The following is a 21,136-nucleotide window of genomic DNA, read 5'->3' as shown; positions in this document are numbered from 1 at the left end:
GAAAGGAATAGCATCCTCCTGACCATTTCTTATGGAGAACCATTGTCTGGTGCTGAAAGTCAAAGAGGGGAATTTATCAAAACTGGAGCAGACATATTCTGGAGCAGTTACCCATGGCAACCAATCATTTTCAAAGCTTAACTGAACAATTGAAGAGAGAAGCTGGTTGGTTGCCATGGGCAACTGCTCTAGATTCTGTCTGCTCCAGTTTTGATCAATTCCCCTGAATGTGTTTTCAAACAGTCATCACATAACACTGAGAGCCCATTCACACCACAATGATTACAAAGAATAATATTCAGCTCCTATGGGACAACAGTTAGGGTACGTTCACACCAGATGCAGTGCGTTCTGGCCTGATTCTGACCAGAACGCACTGCTTCGCATTGCGGCTGGCTTGCTTTTTTTGTGTATAGATACATATATCTTATATGCTCCCCCACTGTGTGAGTACAAAGTAGGGTGACCATGCATCTCGAGGACAGTCATCCAGTTAAAGGAGTCTACCCAGTTAAAAAGTGCCCCTCCCTGGGACCCGTGTGGTTATGTGTGTACTCAGGATCTTACCGGAATTTATACGGCAATGCCGAATTTTCTGTTAGATTACTGGCTCATTACCGTCTTTGTCAAACCTCCGGCCTGTTTGTAAACATTACATGATGTCATGGTTTTCTTGATTTGCATTCTATGGTGGTGATGAGTTCCTACCAGGTATAATCGATCCGTTGATGGGAACACGATTTTGTTTACTGTACTCCTGGCCGAATTTCCTCGATCGGTCAGGCTGGAAAACTTATTTCCAATCGTACATAACTCGAACAAGGGTTCAATGACGACACGAAAGAAATCGAACAATAATCAATAAGTGTCTCGGCACCTTAAGTCTGGCTTCACTCCAATGAGTTTAGGTTACACACAATACTATGTGCATTTTGTTGTGGTGCCATTTATTTAGAATGGTCCTAATGCATTCAAATGCAGTTAGAGAGCCCCAAAAATAGTGACGAGGGGGCATGGAGCGGGCTTCCAGGCCAATCAGGAAGCTGAGTGGCAAGTCATTACCCGCCACCCGGCTTCCTGATTGACGAGAAAGCCGGCTCCATGCTCCCTCATCACCTGGTGACCAGGGAGCATGGAGACGGCTTTTTGGCTAAACGGGAAGCCCGGTAGCTAGTCATTACACGACGCCCGGCTTCCCAGCTAATCAGGAAGCTGGGTGGCGATTCATTACATGCCGCCCGTCTTCCTTAATGGGACTTGTGGTATTGGCATTCGGTATCGGCGAGTACCGGAGAAAAATATCAGTACTCGATACCGAAAAAACGGTATCAGTGCATCCCTACTTTTTGCCTTGTCTTTGCGTTGGGACTGTGCAGCCAAACTCAGCTGGTGTGAACAGGTCCTTTGTTTGAGAAAAATATCCATTTTCCATTTTACTCCTTCCTGCGGTTGAAAACGATTGTTGTTGATTTGTCCCCGTTAACTATTAGAAAATCCAATGAAAGTTCTGAAAACAATTTTTCTTGTATGGAACTCAAATGGTATGGCCAGTAGTTACAGGCTATGGACTGTCCCTAGGGTTGCCACCTGTCCAGAATTCACCTGGACAGTTCGGGTTTTGAATGCTGTGTCCGGGTTTCAAGGCAGCTGAAACCCGGACACGAGATGTCAGGCAGACAGGGGCAACCAAAATTGGGATAGGGGCTACTGGCCCCCCCACTGAAAATAGTGTCAACTGTGATATTTACATATTAATGGGTGATTCTATTTACATACGAATAAGCCGCAGCTCATTCTCCCAAAAACATTTCTGTGCGTCACTAGAGCGTTCGGGTTTCGATGGAAGAAAAGGTGGCAACCCTAACTGTCCCTCGGCATACTCATGTCTAATGCACATCAATGGATCTGCATTAAGCGTGATGATGTCAGTGTCCATAGACCACCGGAGCCTTGGAGACTGGTATAGCAGCCCAGTGATACCGAGGTCCAGATGAGTATATTTTTAAAGACAAAATGAGCACTTAACCCTTGCAGTGTGGGGGTAGCTACACTGAAAGGGTATTTTTTTTTATTTTCTCAGAGTGTTTCTTTAATATTCCTTTGGTATCTGTGATCATTATACTTAAACCTATTTTGATGTAATGTCCTAGAATACCTCCAACCTCCCTGAGGAAGCACATACAGTTGCGAAACGCGTCGGAGATTGGGCCCACAGTGGATCATACAACTATTACAGAAATCAGGACTCAAGGAGTCCATGTTATATTAATGAATTATATATATATATGTACACATGTATGGGCACCAAAAGGAGGTAGCTTGATTTCAATGTAACATTGTATCATGTCAATGACATTTTAATTGTAACCAAGTCTTTATGTATTAAATATACGTTTATACAAAACCATGTATGTTTGATGGACGTTCTGTATGGTTCGGACACTTTTAAAGCCCCGCTTTTCTTTATCTCTCTTGTATGTTTCTTTAATATCCTGCATTAAGTCCCTTTCCACACCTAGGTGTACGGCGTTCGTGTGTGTTCAGGTGCGTTTGTTCCTGCGCTTGCTCCATGTCGCCCATTGATTTTTTAGTTTAATCCATTTTTATTGTTTTTAGAAAAGAAAATATAACTGTTTTTTGCAGATGTAAACATCATATACAATGGTATAAAAGCTGTACATAAAGCCCAATAAACAAAAAGACTCATGTACATAACAATCTGTGTTGCGTATGCCGCAAGAAATTGACAGTATACATCAAGACTCGCAACCTATGTCAATCAGTAGTCTAGCATAAACTGTAAAGGGGGTGGTCAAACCACCGTTCAGGGTCTGCCCGAACAGAGATCTTGTGAAAGAGATGCATCGCAAAGAGGAGGGGGTGGGGGGTGAGAGCAGAATGGGTGGCAGGGGTAATCAAGCATAAAGGGGGGTTCAAGAATGAGTGAATCCAAGTGGAAGTTTGGGGGCATATAGGAGACAACCCAAGGTTCCCATATTTTTTCAAGTTTAGGCAACAAATCTGACTGGACAGCCGACATTTTCTCAAGGAAAATGATTTGTGAGACTCTTGGTTTAACTGCTGCAAAGGGGACCGAAGTAGTGCGCCATGAGTGTGCAATCACTCTTCTGGCCTCAGTCAGAATATGAGTGACCAGCTTAAATTGGGTCCATGAGCATGAAACCGGTTTCTTCCCGAGTAGTGCCTCAGTCGGATCCTTGCGAAAGGAACGACCTGTTACAGTATAAATTAGCTGATACACCCGAGACCAAAACCGCCGGATCTTGGGGCACTCCCACCAGATATGTATGAAGGTCCCGTCAGTCTGACATCCTCTAAAGCAGAACGGGGACCTGGAGGGAACTGCACGGGCAATACGCTGAGGGACCAAATACCATCTCAGTAAGAGTTTGTAGTTTGCTTCCACTGCCTGCACACTCGAGGAACTTTTTGCGGTCGTGCACCAGATTTGGGACCATGTGTTCACTCCAATGGGGCCCCCCAATTCCTGTCCCCATTTTGAGGCATAGGGAGGAAGTTCCCTCTGTAGGGAGTCCATCAGGGACGCATATAGGTGGGATATGAGACCTGGGCCCTGGGGATTGCGCATCACTAATTGTTCAAATGGGGTCATAACCGTCAGGTCACGGAGCGGTCCAGTGCGCTGTCTTAAATAGTGTGTAATTTGCATAAACTGAAAAAGATCCCTAGTGGTAAGCTGATGTTTCCTTCGGAGCTCCGAGAATGTTATAATCCCTGCAGCGGTATAAAAATGTCTAGCTTGAACTAGAGAGCGAGCTGTCCATTTGCCAAAGGTTGATGGGCTGTCGTATCCCAGAGGGAAAAGGGGGTTCCCCTGTATAGAGAGAAGGGGAGTATGTGGTGAAATCCACTCCTGGGATACCTTAAGGGCATCCCATAGACGTAGTGTATGTCTAGTGAGTGGGCACGTGACAGTGGTCCTCATCTTGGGGGTAGCCACGGTAGGTTCTTTAAGAATATGGGGTCACATAGATATGCCTCCAAGGAGACTCACAAAGGGACCTCCCTCTCCGAGTGCCATGTAAGGAGGGGGACCATCTGGGCCGCTGCATAATACTTCTGGAAAAGGGGGAGTCCCAGGGTCGCCCATTGATTTTAATGGGTGCCACAAGCACGACAAAGGCAGGAAAGTAGCACATGTAGCCAATTCTGCTAAACGTATCCCGTGTTTATTCCCTGTGCGTATAAAGCACGTCCACGCTTTGGAAAAATCCACATTTTCCTGGCCACGTTTGAGGTGCCATTAACAAGTAATGGCAGTGCAAGCACATTGCATGTTTTTGACATGTTCTGTTTCAAAGTGCACATTTTTTGTGCACGTTTGGTGTGCGTACATGGAACGCGGAGGTGTGAAGGGGACTAACTATATTATGAATATGTGTGCATTTATTATTTTGATTTACTTTACCTTTAAGTGACATAAACTTTGAATTATTAGTTCATTGCAGAAAGACTGTGAATGCTAGTGAACATGATAACAATGTATTGTGTACATGGCACGTTACTCTAATTATGTCACTTCTACATTGCACAACAAAAAGTCTGACACTGGCAAAAGTCTGATCATCTTATTCTCTTCTGTGACAAGGGCAAAGATCCAAAGCATTGGCTCTTGGAGCATAGTTCAGTGGTGCTGTGCTATGATCAGGGAGGAGCAGAGGTGGGGGAGTGACTTGGGAAAGTATAGGAAGTCAGAACTCTTCTCCAGTCCAGAGTAGTTGGAGTTTCTTGCTCTGTCAAAGTCTCAGCCAGCGGAGGAGACTCAGATGTGATAGTCTGCAGCCACAGGCTCCCAGCTGGCCTGAGCCATGGAGGACTTTACAACCCTGGCTTACAATATCTTTACAGTATGGCTCGCTGTGATTATCGTGTTTATAATGTTACCATCCATGTTTGGCATGTCTTTAGGCATCTCGGAGGTTTACCTGAAGATCCTGGTTAAAACCCTAGAGGTAAGGTGTTTGCACAATGTTTGCATTGGCATTGCTTTGTGCAGAGGAAAGCTGACCGCATAGCCTTGCAATCTGAATGTGCAATATCTGTTTAATGTACTTTTAGATCTACGAGGAGAAGTCCTGCTTTAAAGTGTCACTTTAACAATCCACTCAATTTGTTTCTCTTCAGGTTTGCTTTTGTAGTACAGAATCGTTGGGAGATCAAAAGAAGGTTGTTCAACCTGATTGCACGGTGTTGTTCAACCTGATTGCTTGGTGCATGGCTAGCTTCAGGGCTCACCTGCATGTAAACATCTGGGCACTTTGTGGTTTAAACTGTGTTGACAATCCCTTTTTTTGTAATGCTTGATTTCAATTGAGGCAATTGCCAACCAAGGGTTAAACTTCTTGCTAAGGAGGTACATGTGTAATTGCTGAGTTTGTGATCCACTCCCTCCCTGCCCTAAGTTCAAGTCACCATCTGCCTATTGCAACATAGATTGACACTGCACTGATTTAGGGCCTCATTCACACTGACACATTTATACAGTATGTGTTTAGGTGACACATTAAATTCATAACGATTTTCAAACCACTTGCACATGGCAGCAATAGCACAGTACAGCGTTTATCCCAACATATATATCTGTCCAGGAGTGACGGGTGCACCGCCGCACAGCAATGTATAGTCAGGTTGTGCAAATCAATGACAGGCTAGCTGAAGCTGCATACCGTATGTACAGGTATCTATGAAAATCCCTTTGTTTATGTGCATACCGGGACCTACACAGTTTCCTGACCGCAAAGGATCTGCATTTGGGGCAGTGCATAAGTCCCAGTATGTAAAACAGTGGGTATAAATGTACATTTGCATACAGGCCCATATAGCCATGGCTTCAGCCAGCCAGTCATTGATTTGTACAGGCTCTCTGTATGGGACAGCTGTCACTCCCAGCCAGATAATTACACTGGTATATACGCTGTGTGGCTCTCTTGCGGCAATGTGCAAGAAGCTTTGAAGAACAACTGCGGGTGAAAATTTTTATTAACCCTTTCGCGTGGGGGCTTCCCCTTCACTTCAAGGGTTAAGTGCTCATTTTTGCCTTGGGTTAAAAATAGCAATGTTATACTCGCCTGATCCTTGGAGCCGGCCGGCTGTGATAGCGCTCCCTCCAGCCTGTCTCCTCCTCCTTCAGTGATGGTATGCCCCTCTGCATCCTCACGTCCTATACACTGTATAGAATGTGATGACTCAGGGCCCTTAGACCTCTGCAGCTGAGGGGGGAAGGGCTCCAGGGACCAGTCTAAGAGCAAGCCAGCTTGGAAGATCGGGTGAGTATAACTTTTTTTTTTTTACTTTTGAGCCTAGGCAGAAATGAGTACTGAACCTGTGCAGTGGTAGTCTCACTGCAAGGGTTAATAAAATGTTTACCCGGAGTACTGCTTAAATGGTAACATTCAACCTGGGTGTTTACCTGCATTTTGGTGCATTCAGTTTAACTGCATTTAGAGCAGGTTCACACTATTTTCCAGATCTGGTCTGAAAAATGATTTGAACGTGCCTGCAGTTGCAGTACGTTCCAGACAAAATGAGACGTGCAGTATTTTTCTGGTCTGGAGCGGACTGCGCTGGTGTGAACAGAGGCCAGAAATAGCATAGGAATACATTCGGATGCATTTTGGGTCCGGAAACAATCTGGTCTGGAGGTGATCTGGATGTGGTGTGATTGGTCCCTTTTAAAGAAAATAAAATTATTTGCGTCCAGGGTCTGATTAGAAAATGTAAATGCAGGAGAAAGTGTTCTTGGAAGCCTAAAGTTTCTTTTATACTTCCCAGAAAAAGTGTTCTGCATTTAAATACCCTATATGCAGGAGTGCTAGTTTGAATGTAGCCTTAAGGTGCCCATACACCTTGCGATTATCGTACAATAATCGCTGGAAATCCCGCGATGCGTACGATAATCGCAAGGTGTATGGAAGGCGTGCGACCTCTGCTACTGTAAGGTCGCACGACTTTTGTCTTACAAGCATGTTCGAAAACCCGCTGAGAATCGTACGATTGTCGGCGGGTTTGTGGCATGCTCGTAAGACAAATGCCGAATGGGCCGGTGTGCGCAAGCGCACACTGCCCGTTCAGCATTGCAGTCATCGGAAGCCCGCCGCTCAGCGGGGCGGGCTTGCGACGATCGCAAGTATGATCTGCCTGTATAAGATGGGCAGATCGTACGCTTCTTTTAAATTACCTTACAGCCATCGCAAGACAAAAGTCTTGCGATGGTTGTAAGGTAAGGTCTATGGCCAGCTTTACAGTTTTAGTTTGGCCCCCTCGATCAAATGACGTGTTTTGTTTTCTCAGCGACACTAGCTATGCAAGGAACAAACCCAAACATAACCTGTTTCAGTTGCTTACAATACCAATTGCTGTTTATTTGCTGACTATAACCTAGAATTGAATAAATAAACCATAGCACATGGCATGTACACTAGTCTCTGCTTACAAACACTCCCTTTTGACAGAAATCACAGCCTCCACACATTTCTTGCAGACTGCTGACAGTCACTTTCACTGTTCTTGCAGTTGGAAATGTTCCCATTTTTTTTTCTTGGCAAATGTCTCTAGTTCAGAAATGTTCTATGCACTGTTGGTTGCAGGTCTGCCCACAGATTTTCAATTAAACATGGTTGATTTTGAGTTTTGGCTTTGTGACATTGGGGTGCCGGTACAGAGGCATGAAAACAGAAGCTTTGTGTTTGCTCTGTTTTGCTGCCTTTAAAACAGTCTGCACACCTACAGTTGCTTTTGCCATAAGCGGAGGTTACTGCAGGGCTCAAAGCTTGTCGGCACAGGGCTGCTTATCGGTGGACCCTTAAGCCCGTGACACACTGCACGCAAACCCATGCAGAGCGACGCAAAGCTTTCCGGCACAGAGCTTTGCGTGCAGTGTATGAACTGAGTGCAGGCAGATGATTGACTGCACCTTCAGCCAATCGGCTCGTGCGTAATAACCGGCCAGACATCGCATCCTGACGCGCAGGTTTATACGAGCGAGCCGATTGACTGAAGATTACAGCTCTCGCAAGCTGACGTGCCGGGGAGAAAAATTACATGACACACTGCTCGGGGAAGCAGCGTGTCACCGTTCCGCGCTGCTTTGAGTGAAGTGTGTCACAACCCTGGTGCCCATACACTCTTCGATTTTCATTTGGAAATCTTCCACAGATGGTCTTTCTTTCTTCTTCTTTTTTTTTTTTTTTAACTGTAATCCTGCTTGAATTTTCTCGAAGGGTGAGGCTGAAACTTTTTTCGAATCGAATGAAAATGGATGGATTATTGGCGTTTTTGTACGAAATAAATCACAGCGAAAACAGGTTCTGTCGATGGACGAACTTCGGTATGTTTGGTTATTGCTATTGAGCGATTTATCAAAATCGACATTTGTCTGTGCTTGATAGCAGAGCCGTAGCCAGCTCCTTTTGCGTCCGAGGCAAGAACAGAACATTGTGCTACCCCAACCGACGTGTGATGTCACCCGACGCTGTGCACGCGTGGTGTCACAATCCCGCCTCCAGGATTTTGGCGTGCATGCGCAGAATGCCCTGGTGGCCAAATCCAAAATAGCAGGAAAATGTGCTTTGTTTGACAAAACTAATGAAAATGTTCGTAGTTTCCATTCATTTAATCCAAAACAAATTTTTAGTCTTTGCACATGTCTAATAATACAGTATGTGTGCATGAGTGTGTGTTTTTTTTATTTTTTTTGTACTGTTGGGCGACTTTGGAGAAATATCAGGATCTAAACAGACCCCTGACATTTCCCTTTTTGAAATAGAAAAATACATTCTATTTAGCAGAGTTCAACATTATAAGTGAGGATGCCGAGAGCCTGTAGCGTAAGAGGGAAGAAAAGTGTCGCCTGCTGGGGGGAGCAAGGGGTAAGGTGAGAAAAACTGCTTTTTATTTCTTCCTTGCACTGCAGGGGAAGCACCACTGCAATGGTAGTTTTGAATTTTCCCCAGAGTTCTCATCTTCCCACAGAATCACTTCACCATTGTGCTGCATCTAATTACTATTTATTCAGTTTGTTTTTCCATATTCAGTTGTATATTTAACCTTATTTCCTACTTAGTCGTAGTAAGTATGGGGCATGTAAAAGGTTGTAAACAGAATGGTGTGGTCACTTTTCTGGTATGTTTTTATATCATGGATTTGCAGTTTTAAATGATCCTTATTTGTATTTTTATTTTCAGTGGGCCACATTGCGCATTCAGAGAGGGTTTCAAGAGCGTATGAAACGTCAAATTAGTGCATCCAATGGTAAGAATGAATGCACTTCCTCTGTCATCTGAACAGACTTGCATATAAATAATGTCACTCACTTTGGATAAGTATGCAGCCAGAGAAGTCGGAAAGCTTAAAAATGCATTTACAGTATCTCACAGAAGTGAGTACACCCCTCAGATTTTTGTAAATATTTTATGATATCATTTCATGTGACGAAACAGAAGAAATGACACTTTGCTACAATGTAAAGTAGTGAGTGTACAGCTTGTATATCAGTGTACATTTGCTGTCCCCTCAAAATAACTCAACACACAGCCATTAATGTCTAAACCACTGGCAACGAAAGTGAGTACACCCCTAAGTGAAAATGTCCAAATTGGGCCCAGAAGTGTCAATATTTTGTGTGGCCACCATTATTTTCCAGCACAACCTTAACCCTCTTGGGCATGGAGTTCACCAGAGCTTCACAGGTTGCCACTGGAGTCCTCTTCCACTCCTCCATGACGACATCACGGACCCGGTGGATGTTAGAGAGCTTGCGCTCCTCCACCTTCCGTCGGGTGGTGACCGCATGGACATGCAGCATGCTGAGCACAAGGCACCACACCCCATAAAACTACATGCACAATATATACTAGGGAAACTGGGCTCTTCTTCTTCTTTTTTTTTTTTTTTTTTAAACATTTTTATTCAAAGAATTTTTGGATGGTTAAATATACAGTATTAACTACAATATAATCATACAATTATATAAATACATTCCTAAAAGGCACTATAAATGCATAAGACATCTTTAGAACAAAAATAACTAACACGAAAACGTATTCCATAAATGTTAAAATAGCATAAAAAATTGCAAGTGCTACACTACGGCTCCATAGTGTAACTTCAGTGACATTCAGTAGAAAGTCCAAGACTTATAGATAGCACTCTCTGCTGTATGACAGATAAACGTAGATTCTATTTTCCTCTTCCAAGTGCATTCCAGAGTCCAATTTATCTAGATGAAGCAATTATAGAAGGTCCTCTTTTAGCCTATGGACAGTAAGGGGGTGGGGAGAAAGCCACTCTCTCAATGCCACGTCTAGCTGCCAAAAGGGAGATGCATATCCATTGCTTGTTTAAATTCGATAAGTTTAATGGATGAGGTTATAGTGGTATCCCAATAATTGAATAATACAACAAGGCATTAAAGGGGATCTGCTGACCTATGGTGGATGCCACATACTCGAGGAGTGTCCAATAGCTTTAAATGGAGGGACAGGACCATAGACAATTAAATAAATAAGCGGCCTCCATTTTACATTTAGAGCCGTGGTCAAGGAAATTAGAATCTCGACTGTGCTTGTGCGCTTTTTGGAAGGCAAAATATGCTCTGTGAATGATTTTGAATTGCGTCTCTGTTCATTTACAAATTGAGTGGTAGCCCTTCAGTATTTTCTGGACTACTTCATCTGTGGGAATGTCACCATGCCATTTAGAGAGGTTGGAATGTTCCAAGGAGGGAATAGTGACATGTCCCAGGTGAGGATATATGTCTGAAATGAACACTTTATTGGCAGAGACCATCCTGTTTATGGGAGAAATGGCCGAGCGCAGAGCAAGGGAAGGGTTTAGTTTTTTAATGTGAGCGATCACTTGTGAAAAGTGTAGAAAGTCTGTATCGGGAACCTTATATAAGTCCCTGAATTCAGGGAAGGTTAGTAACTTTTGGCAATCTTTAGATATGAAATGTATGAAGAGGGAGATCCCCCCTGCTGTTCCCAACGGGAGAAGTTTTGTATAGTCCTCACCCTGTGGAACGAGGGATTGCCTTTTAAGAGTTGGATCTCTGGGAAAAATAGGGGTTAATTTTCAAGCACTTGTGAACTTCCCTCCAAGCCACTACAGTATCCCGTATTAAAATGTGAGATTGAATCATAGGAGGTAATGTGGAAAAGGGGCAATGTAAAAGGGCAGGGAGTCTCCAGGGATATACCATTTCAGATTCCACCAAGAAATTGGAGTAATGGGAAGAAGAGTTGATCCAATCCAGGGAATGTCTAAGGAGACAGCTTAAATTGTACAAATTAACATTTAGGAAGGCCATACCGCCTTTGTTTTTAGGCAGAAAGAGTTTCTTTAAAGATATTCTTGCATTCTTCCCTTGACAGATAAAAGCAAGAAAATCATTAAGGGTCTGGGTATCTTTATGTTTTAAGAGTATGGGCAGTGTCTGCATAGGATACAAAAGTCTTGCGAATGGTATCATTTTAACCAGATGTATCCTCCCTAACAAGGACAGAGGAAGATCCTTCCATAGGAGGAATTCCTTAAAAAAATTTTTTGTACATTCATAAACATGATTGTTTATGAATGTACAGTGACTAGGTATAGTAAATCAAGGGAAAGACGAGAGCAGTAAACTGAGAGGGATGGAGTTATAGTGTCCTGTGCCAGTAGGTGATCCATGAGGCCTTAGGGTGATTGTCCATGGTGGAGATCCATACTCATTGCTGAAGAAGAGATGAATCAATGTCTTCCTACCTGGTGTGGAAGGTCGCTGCAGACGGGGGGAGTGATTGCCCTAGTAGGAAGGAGCAGAGGCCATCATCTGGTCCACGAAAGTATACGCTTCCGACGGATCCTAGGAGGATTGTTGAGCCCCATCTACTGATTGGAATTGAAGAGTAGCAGGGTATGCCAATGTAAATCTGATTGTTTTCTGGAAAAGAAGTGAGCAAACCTTGTTGAAAGCCTTGCGTTTTTTTAATAACTTGATGCGAGTAATCTGCGAAGAGAAGACGATTGTTATACAGATCGTTCTTTTTTTTTTTTTGGTGCAAAAGGCCCGGAGAACCGCCAAGCGATCATTTTTATCCACATAACGGACAATTACCAGTCTTGGGGTCTGCCGTTCAGGGTTCGGCAGGTCCACCCGTTCCACCGTGCAGGAAGGATTAAGCCAGAGAAGATTGGGAATATTATGGGCACAAATACTCAGCAATAAAGAGGGACGTTAAGATTCTGGAAGGCTGGTAATCCACGCGTTATTACGGCCGGAGCGATTTTCTCCAGGTCGTCTACCCGAACCAATAGATGTATCTGGTGGTGAGCAGAATCCAACTGGGAGATGGTAGAATAAGCTCCCTCCTCTGAGGAGACGGTGCGGTTTTCTGCCTCCGAAATCCTCTGCGCTTGGTTCAAACGATCGTGTCAAAGGCCATGTATTCCTTTGGACACTGGTTTTATTAACTGCCTCTTGAATCATATGGTGTAGCAGTTTGGTAACTTCCGCAGCGATGAGACCATGTATGGTGGATAACAGCGTTTCTTCCTCTGAGGAGGAGCTCGCATATGGAAGGTCAGGTACAGTGGCCATCTTGGATGGAATCTGAGGTCTTTTGCCTCGTGTTGGAGTACCTTTTACTTTGGGGTTCGTTGCGTTGTTTTGCCAGGAATTTATCCATAAATGCATCTGGAAATCCCGACGGTGTCGGTTAGATCGAAGGGCAAGTGACGATGAGAAGGTTTTTATATGCGGATTAGCCCTGGGAGCACCGGAGCTCTCCTGTCTGCGACCGCTACATCAGTTGCCGGAACCAGAAGTCGAAACTGGGCTTTTAAGGTGACCTGACAAAATTATAATTTTTGTCAGATCACCTTAAAAGCTTTGTTTCCCCAGAGCCTATGTTGTGTATGCATTTCCTAACTTAACTGCCATGCACAATTGAAAAGTACAAGCATGTGTAATGTGGATGCATTCCCTCTCCTGAGTGATTCACATAATTATAGAAAAGGAAAAGTCAAAGGTCATATAGGTGAAGTACTGATTTGTATATTGTGAAATATTTAAATGTTTATTGATTAGATAAGTAGACTGCAGTATCATCACAGTGGACTCTAGAATGCCTGTGGACATCTCTGCAAATGGGAGTGACAAGCAATTTAGCATCACAGAACAGTCGGTCATATCAGATAGGGGACAAGTATGACTTAAAGTTTACTGTTTGGTTACAAAGTCCTCAAACTTCAGTGTACTCAGCCATCCTCTTTAGGTGTGATATTGCAAGGCAGGGTAATGTGATGATCAAACTTTGCAAACAGAATTAACTGCTAAATAACTTCTTCATAGTCTCGAAATGTAATTCCAGTCCACCTTATATTTTTTTTAAGTGGCCACGTTGCTTCTCCAGAGTGGGTCTGAGTATATTTACAAGGATCAAGCAGCCTGGGCATTCCATAGTCACAAGAAATGAAAGCCTTTTCTGATTCAAATATATTGAACTAGCAGGAACCCTACATTTGCACCATAACATTTATACTTCACATTGGCTAAAATTTTTATTATCTTTGTCTATAAACATTCAACTGGCACCAACCCTTCCATTTCAGGATGTATGTGGATTGTAACCTCTGCACCCAGGAAAGATCACAGTGATCAGCCTTGCAAACAAATGAGTCACAAAGTTAGAGATTCCCTCCATTATAAGTATTTGCAGATCAATCACATAGATGGTAACCTGTGGCTACCAGCTGCAGCAGAACTGTATCTTACTTTAGCTGCACTGGGACTTTTAGTATATTCATTATATTAGTATATTCAGTTCCAAGCAGTCCAGATATGTTTTATATATGCTGTACCAAGCATGTCCTAATTTCTTCTGGCTTATAGGGTGACTGATTTACAAACCTAGGGGCAAAGAAAACTGGGACTTTTACCCACAGCAACCAGCCAGATTCGTTTATATTTTTGTTTAAAATTATTTTCATTGGTATTTGTTGGTACACCAAAAAAAATATTCCTCCATGCAGGGAGAGCCATAGGGGTGTACTTAGAATATAAAATGCTAAAACACAGGGAGAGTCATAAGGGTACACCAAGAATAATGAGAAAAACAAATCCTATACAATGAAGAATCAAAAGACAAACCCAAATTATTTTTTTATTTTTTTTTACAGGATTACATAAAAACATTCAGTACATGATTGTTTATGAATGTACAGTGAATAGGTATAGTAAATCAAGGGAAAGACGAGAGCAGTAAACTGAGAGGGATGGAGTTATAGTGTCCTGTGCCAGTAGGTGATCCATGAGGCCTTAGGGTGATTGTCCATGGTGGAGATCCATACTCATTGCTGAAGAAGAGATGTCCAATCAATAGAACTCTAATCTGATATAATTTGCATGGATAATCTCTGTTTCAACATTGAAAGTTTACATGCACTAAACTATGTTTTATAATGCACTTAGGTGCATTTTTGGTTTATATTCTGTAAAATGGTGCACTACATTAAAGTCATTTTTTTTTAAACATATATCTACTGCTAGCAAGCAGTAGATAGATATATGCAAAAACATTTAAAGGAGAACTATGGGGTAAGTGTTTTTTCCCCCATAGTTCTCCTTAGGGTCACGGGAGGTCATAAATTAGCATCCTCCCGTGACACAAAGCTCAGTATATCGCGCGCTACCGTTCGCGGTATACTGTGACCGCCGCAGCTGGGAAGGATCCCGACATTACTGTCAAGATCCACCCAGCTGCGTGATTGACAGCTGGCTCTGCCTATTCTAGAGGCAGAGCCAGCTGTACCCGCCCCCTCCCCGTTCGTTCCTCCAAGCAGCGCTGGAGGGGGGGAATCCCTGCAGGGAGCCGTGAGTGACAGTCACGGCTCTCTGCAGGGACAGGATCAAGAAACGAGCAACTGTATGTTTTCGCTCACTTCCCGATCTATTAAGCCGAAGTGTAACAGTTTCATTGTCGCACGTCGGCTCGAACTATAAGGATGAGTGAAAATCACTCACTTCATAGTTCTCCCTTAAAAAAAAAAATAAAGTTCCCACATAGGTAAAAACTTACATGTGCCTGTGTCGCTTGCTCCTGGCTGTAGAACTACTGGCAGTGCAGGAGGATGTGTGCAGGCGCATGTACAGTTCAGGATATCGCCGGAAGGGAGAGGAGGAGAGCTACAGTGAATGTCAATGCATGCAGCTGTGAGCGCGCACACCGGACAGACTCTGTGGTACAGGAAGAAACCGCAGTCTGCGCTGGATCAGAGAGCACTAAAGTTGTTGTTTTTTTTTGGACAGTTTAGCTCCCTTTACCCAGCAGTGAGTTAGCAGCCTTGTAATCTCTAATGTAGCAGAGCAGGTGCTCCATCAGAGTCAAGCTGGGTGAGCTGACACAGCCAGCTTGAGTGACTTTCATGCTTTTGCTGTGAGAGTTGTATTTGAATTGCTACAAATGCCACTGCGGGCTTGTTTTAAAACTTATTTAGGGACCAGTTTACACCTGAGCATTACGCTTATAATGACTAGGTGCGTTTGCATTTAAATGGCACCCCAGTGCACCTCCTGGCGTCAGTGCATTGCAGCACAGGGCAATGCATAAAAGCGCAAAACCATGCATTGCTTTTAGGTGAAAAAAAAGTAGTCCATTTGTCTGTCATCCTGTGGCCCAGTTCAGCATATAACAGGGCATTGTACCAAAGCATTGTTCACATTGAAGGCTCAAAGCCAGATATGCTGCAATCAAGTGACATTCTTGAGCTATGTCCTTCCAATTGCATGCATGAAGGGCATCTCTGCTTATAGTTATTTACAGAGGAACTCCAGGCATTTGAAAAAAGCTGTCTATTTTAAACTAAACTAATATTGCCTTCGTCTTAGCACTGAATGGTTTTTGACAAGGGCTGTACTGCTAAATATCTGGCAACGAAACATTTCTGTAATAGAGCACCAACTTCTCCTGCACACACGACTATGTGAACCTCCACACACAGGTCTGAGGGTTGCCAACTTGTTTCAGATAGGGGTGCACCAATAAAACACTGCTTTCAGCAGTGACTAAAGCTATGTGCATGGCCAGCATTAAAGATTAAGGGTTAAGTGCTTGTTTTGGTCTAGGGTCTAAAATAAAAAAATATATACTCGCCCAATGCTCAGTACTGCGGCAGTGACTGATCCACTCTCTCCCCCTCCACTCTAGCTGGGGAATGTCCCTTGGCATCCTCGCGTGTAATACAAGTTAATGGACTTGTATTCCACATGACGTCAGCACGGCTAAGACCGCCGGAGCCCGGGGAGAAGAGGCTGTGTGGACTGGTCTAGCAGCCAAGCTAGTGCTTTTCTTTAATAGTAAAAATGTTAAATCTGAAGGGGATTATATGCTTGCATTCATTCAGTGCATCACATACAATTTTTGTAAAGCATTAGAATGACAGTGTTAATGCAAATGTATAGTCTGTAATGGGTCTGAATCCCCCCCCCCCCCCTTTCTTTTACTTACTGCCCTGCACATTTTTAGAATCAATCATCTACATCAAGGGTCCTCCAAACTTTCTAAACAAATTGCCAATTCATTATCCTTCTGAGTTTGTTTTAGGGAGGGCAGATTGTAGTAGGAGGAATAGGGCCCCATCATTGGCGTCCTTCGGAGGGATATTGCCCCTTGGTTTGCGTCGGTGGGAGGAATAGTGCCCTGTCAATGGTGTTCACGCAAAAGAAAAAAAATAGTGTTATACAAAGTGCCCCACCGTTGGTATCAGTGGGAGGAGTAGTTCCCCACCGTTGGTATCCATGGGGAGGGATAGTTCCCCACCCTTGGTATCAGTTGGAGGAATAGTGCCCTATCAATGGTGCCAGTGCAAAAAATAATGCCACATCGTTGGTATCAGTGGGAGCAACAATGTCCCATGATTGGTGTTAATGGCACTCCATTCCTTCCACGCTTGGAGTCAGTGGGAGGAAAGGTGCCCTGTTTTTTGAGTCACGGGGTGGAACAGTGCCCCATCATTTGTGTCAGAGGAAGCAATTGTGTGAAATGAATGGTAAAAGTGGAGGAATTGGGCCCCATCGTTGGTGCCAGTAGGAGGATTCGTGCCCCCCAAAAATCTATACAAGCGTGAAAAATTAAAACTAATCCATTTCATGATTAGAGTTCTAGTTTGAAAGCATTCACATTGACAGTAGGTTATGGGGACTGCCATTTCTGTTTCTGAAAATGCTAGTTTACTGACAGGTATACTGATATTTAATACTGAATAACCAACCTAAAATGAGTAAATCAGGAAAGTTGGAAGAGTGTCATAGGTCCTTTTTTATCGGCATACTTGTTCTGGGTAAATAAATCAAAGCATTTACCTAAAGGTGCCCATACACCTTACGATTATCGATCGACTTTTTGTATGACAATCGTAAGTGTGAATAGAGTGCCCGACCGATAGTACTGTACAATCGTACGACTTTTGCCGGTCAAGCATGTTTGAAAACTTTGGTCGATCGTACGATGTTGGCATGGTTGATGGCGTTTCCGTCCGTCAAAAGTCGTACAATTAACACTGCGCATGTGCAAACGAAAATAATTACGGTCAATTATAGCAAGTCGTCCAGGTGTTGGTTTTTTTTTTTTTTAACTACCGCTGATTGAACCTTTCGATAATCGGGGCAGGATGGGGCCGTCGTACGAAAATCGTTTGACGGTTCGATCATCGGACGAAAAGTTTCGTCCGATAATCGTAAGGTGTATGGGCACCTTAAGAGTGTAAAGACTGACAGCTGGATAGCTAATATCCTGATGTCAAAATAATGAAAGTGCCAAGTTTTTTTTTTTTTTTCCCTTAAACTCCATCACCTAATGCTTCACACCCGTTACCTATTTTTCCAACTTGAATGTAATTTTGCAAACAAGATTGCCCATCTTGATCAGGACTCCATGTTATTTAATGTTATTCAACCAATCTTGTTATCTACACCGATCTCTACAACCATCCAGGTGACATCTCTATTATTTCAGCTTTCCAGGTTGCTGTGTCACACTAACAAGCATGATCCCAGGACAATCAATCAGCATTTATTAATTAAATCTCTTTTCAATAAACAGGTGATGCAGGAAGCACTAAAGTTGAACAAGTAGTAGTATTCTTCCTGGATGAACATTGTGGCAGAAGGATGTAAATCTCAAGAGTGGCTTAAAAGATTTATAAATCTTTAGGCAGGAAAACAAATATCTATGTATTGGAACTGTACATGTTAGGTTTTTGCTAGGAGTTTAAAAAAATGATTACCTTTGTAATAGTAGTACACTCCTTAGTACAAAAATATACAATTTGTCTTTTTGAATAAATATGGGGCAACCTTCTATATTTTGTACAAATCTTATGTCCTCTCCTCAGTTACGCCTGGTACCCAGTGATTAATGATATATACAGTTTGAGCTAATTGTGGACTTTTGGGAAATCAGTTAGAGTCCTAATAACCATGGTTGTGTGGCAGATGACAGTGACTGGGGAATAGGAAGTGATTGTGAACAGGGGAGAGATTATATAAACGCATGTTTTTTTCACATAAAATGCTGTTTTTTTTGTTTTACCTTTTTTTTTTTTGCATTTCGGTGCTCCTTTTATCTCCTCCAGTCAGTTCCTGTCTACATGCACTTGTTCCAGTGTTGACTCATTTCACTGGACCTTCTTTCTGATAGTGACCGTGATGGACCATGCCTGTGCAATGTGTGTGTGTGTCTGCACAGCCGCTTCTGTTCTCCACCAGGGGTGCATGTGACAGGGTGACAACACACGGGCACAATTGGGAGACAGTTGTTGTCTCATAACAGGAAGTGCTTGAATAAGGGCCTTCATCTTCCTGACAGGATCACCAGATATTATTAATGCAATTTGCAGGTTTAAAAATACTGAAGACAACTTATATAAGACTTTAGTGATTGGGTTTTCACATACTTTGAAGAAAAACAAACAACTCCTGGGATCAAGGAAAACCTTCGGTACTTATATTTGCATTTAAGAATGTCGGAGTAAATGAACTGAAATACAGGACATTTACATTTTACCTGTGCAGGGATAATCTCAGACAGCAGAATCCACTTTACAGTGTTGTTGTAAGGGGTCTATTGATATATTGCTCGCAGAGCTCTTTGCCCTGTGGATCTCTGTGGATGTTCGTTCTGTGGGAGGCAAAAATTAACATCCTTCAGTATTTTTCAGGTCTAATGTAATACCACATTATGGTAACTAGATGGCGCTGAGGAGCATAGAAAATGTAAGTATTTATGGCCATCTGGTGGCCCTATTGGGGTATCACATTACATTCCTCATAAAAAAAAAAAAATATACTAAGAGCATCTATTCCCAATGAACGTATATTCACAAAGATTTGTAGGATGAATGGATCTGTAAATTGTTTATAAATAGATCCCTATAGTCTGAGTCTAAGTGCATGCTTTTTACACAAAAAAATAAATGTAATATCTTATTTTATACTCTCCTAAGGCATCATACAGAGAGACGAGTCTCCTATGGAAGAAGAGATTGTAGGCTTGAGGCAAAGCCGAAGCCAATACTTGCAGCGCGGGGATTTTGAATTGTCTGATGCCTTTTACTTTTCCAAGAAAGGGTTTGAAGCTATTGTGGAAGATGAGGTCACTCAAAGATTTTCCTCTGAAGAGCTTATATCTTGGAATCTTCTAACAAGAACAAACTACAACTTTCAGTACATCAGCCTCCGACTTACACTTGTTTGGGTACTTGGAGTATCTATACGATACTGCATCCTTTTACCACTTCGGTAAGACAGTATGTTTCATTCTGAACTTGTTAGATGTGCCAGACTGAAAGTGACCATATTTTAAATGATATTGCAATGTTATTGATGCTTATGTAGAGTTGGGACCATGTAAAGAATCTATTGTATACATCTAAAATGAATTCTTGGTTTAAAGCAGCCTATTGATTCTCAGATGAACTAGACCTATTTGCAGTTGCCAGTCTGGGCCTGTATAGGTGCCATGATTTCCCTGTTTGCATTTTGAAATTATCCTTTTCTCTGTCCTACCTGATGGTTACATGTATGGGAAACAACTGAGCAAGCAAAATGTAACAAGACAGGAAAGATTTAAAGATGCTAATTTAAATGGAAGCATTGTAGTTGTTTAGCACATAATTGTCAACTAGACGTGTAAAATTTTGCAATACATCTATTCCAGCACCCTACATACTTTGGTCTACCTTACTACACTGATTTCATTATGGAACCTCCTCTCTGGTGTTCCTCCTATACAGTGGAAGGAGGACCGTGTGACTCAGACAGCTAGTGGAGTGACTAGCTACCAAAATGAATTTTTTAAATTGTTTGCCTTCCTATCCATAATAAGAATTCTTCATTAGCTAGTAAGTATGCATAAATAATAATATAAATAGCCCAACCTGATCACTTTATTGATAACTTTAGTCTATATGCACCTAAAAACAACCAAATTCTACCTTTTTTATTTTTTATTTTTTTAGTGCATGCATAATGCTTCGCTCAAACTAGTGGCACTGACCTTGAAAAAACCATTTGGATTCAGTGTTTTTTATGTGCACATGGGCTAAAGTTACCAATAAAATGTTAAGTTTTACTGTAGGTGCTGCTGGTGTCTAAAACCTAGGGAAACATAACTCACATCACTAGATTAGCAACATTTAATATTTTCTATAATGCCAGTCTCAGAATAGGCACTTCGCCTAGTTAAAAATGTGTACATCATGAAACGGAGTTCCAACTTTCTGGGCTTGCCCAACTACCAGGCCACTTGTCCAACTAACAAGCCACTCCAAGCGCTCAGTTAACCATTTAGTGTATATATACGAATACGATCATTGCCAGAATGAGCCCTCTTTGGTATTTCTGATATATCACAAATAATTAAAGCCGTTTGAAAATTGATTGGTATTGTGTTGTTGGTAGATAAGGAAGTCATTAGCACAAATGGCTTTAACCTGGTAAATTTTAGGTAAATTCTTTGTCATATAGGAATAGATGGAGGCCTTGTTCGCCAATAAATGCATATACAATTTTTGTATTGTTTGGGAAAGGTAAGTATGTGTGTGTGTATATATATATATA

The 21,136-nt window shown here is 42.4% G+C and overlaps 1 protein-coding gene across 2 annotated transcripts in view; it reads left to right on the top strand.

Moving 5' to 3' along the window:
• Nucleotides 1-4,711: 4,711 nt before the first annotated feature.
• GPAT3 (glycerol-3-phosphate acyltransferase 3) overlaps nt 4,712-21,136 on the top strand; it is a 46,745-nt gene continuing 30,320 nt past the window's right edge. For both annotated transcript variants that reach the window (XM_018565989.1, XM_018565988.1), the window contains exons 1-3: nt 4,712-4,994; nt 9,225-9,291; nt 19,522-19,816. In XM_018565989.1, the coding sequence (XP_018421491.1) occupies nt 4,851-4,994; nt 9,225-9,291; nt 19,522-19,816 (506 nt within the window). In that variant the 5' untranslated portion in view covers nt 4,712-4,850. The remainder of the gene's footprint in view (nt 4,995-9,224; nt 9,292-19,521; nt 19,817-21,136) is intronic.

This window comes from Nanorana parkeri, unplaced genomic scaffold (assembly GCF_000935625.1).
Source record: "Nanorana parkeri isolate BGI_ZX_2015 unplaced genomic scaffold, ASM93562v1 scaffold906, whole genome shotgun sequence".
In the NCBI taxonomy this organism is placed as follows: domain Eukaryota; kingdom Metazoa; phylum Chordata; class Amphibia; order Anura; family Dicroglossidae; genus Nanorana; species Nanorana parkeri.
The sequence above is the reverse complement of the archived record's forward strand: the minus strand, read 5'-3'. Positions and strand labels throughout refer to the sequence as shown.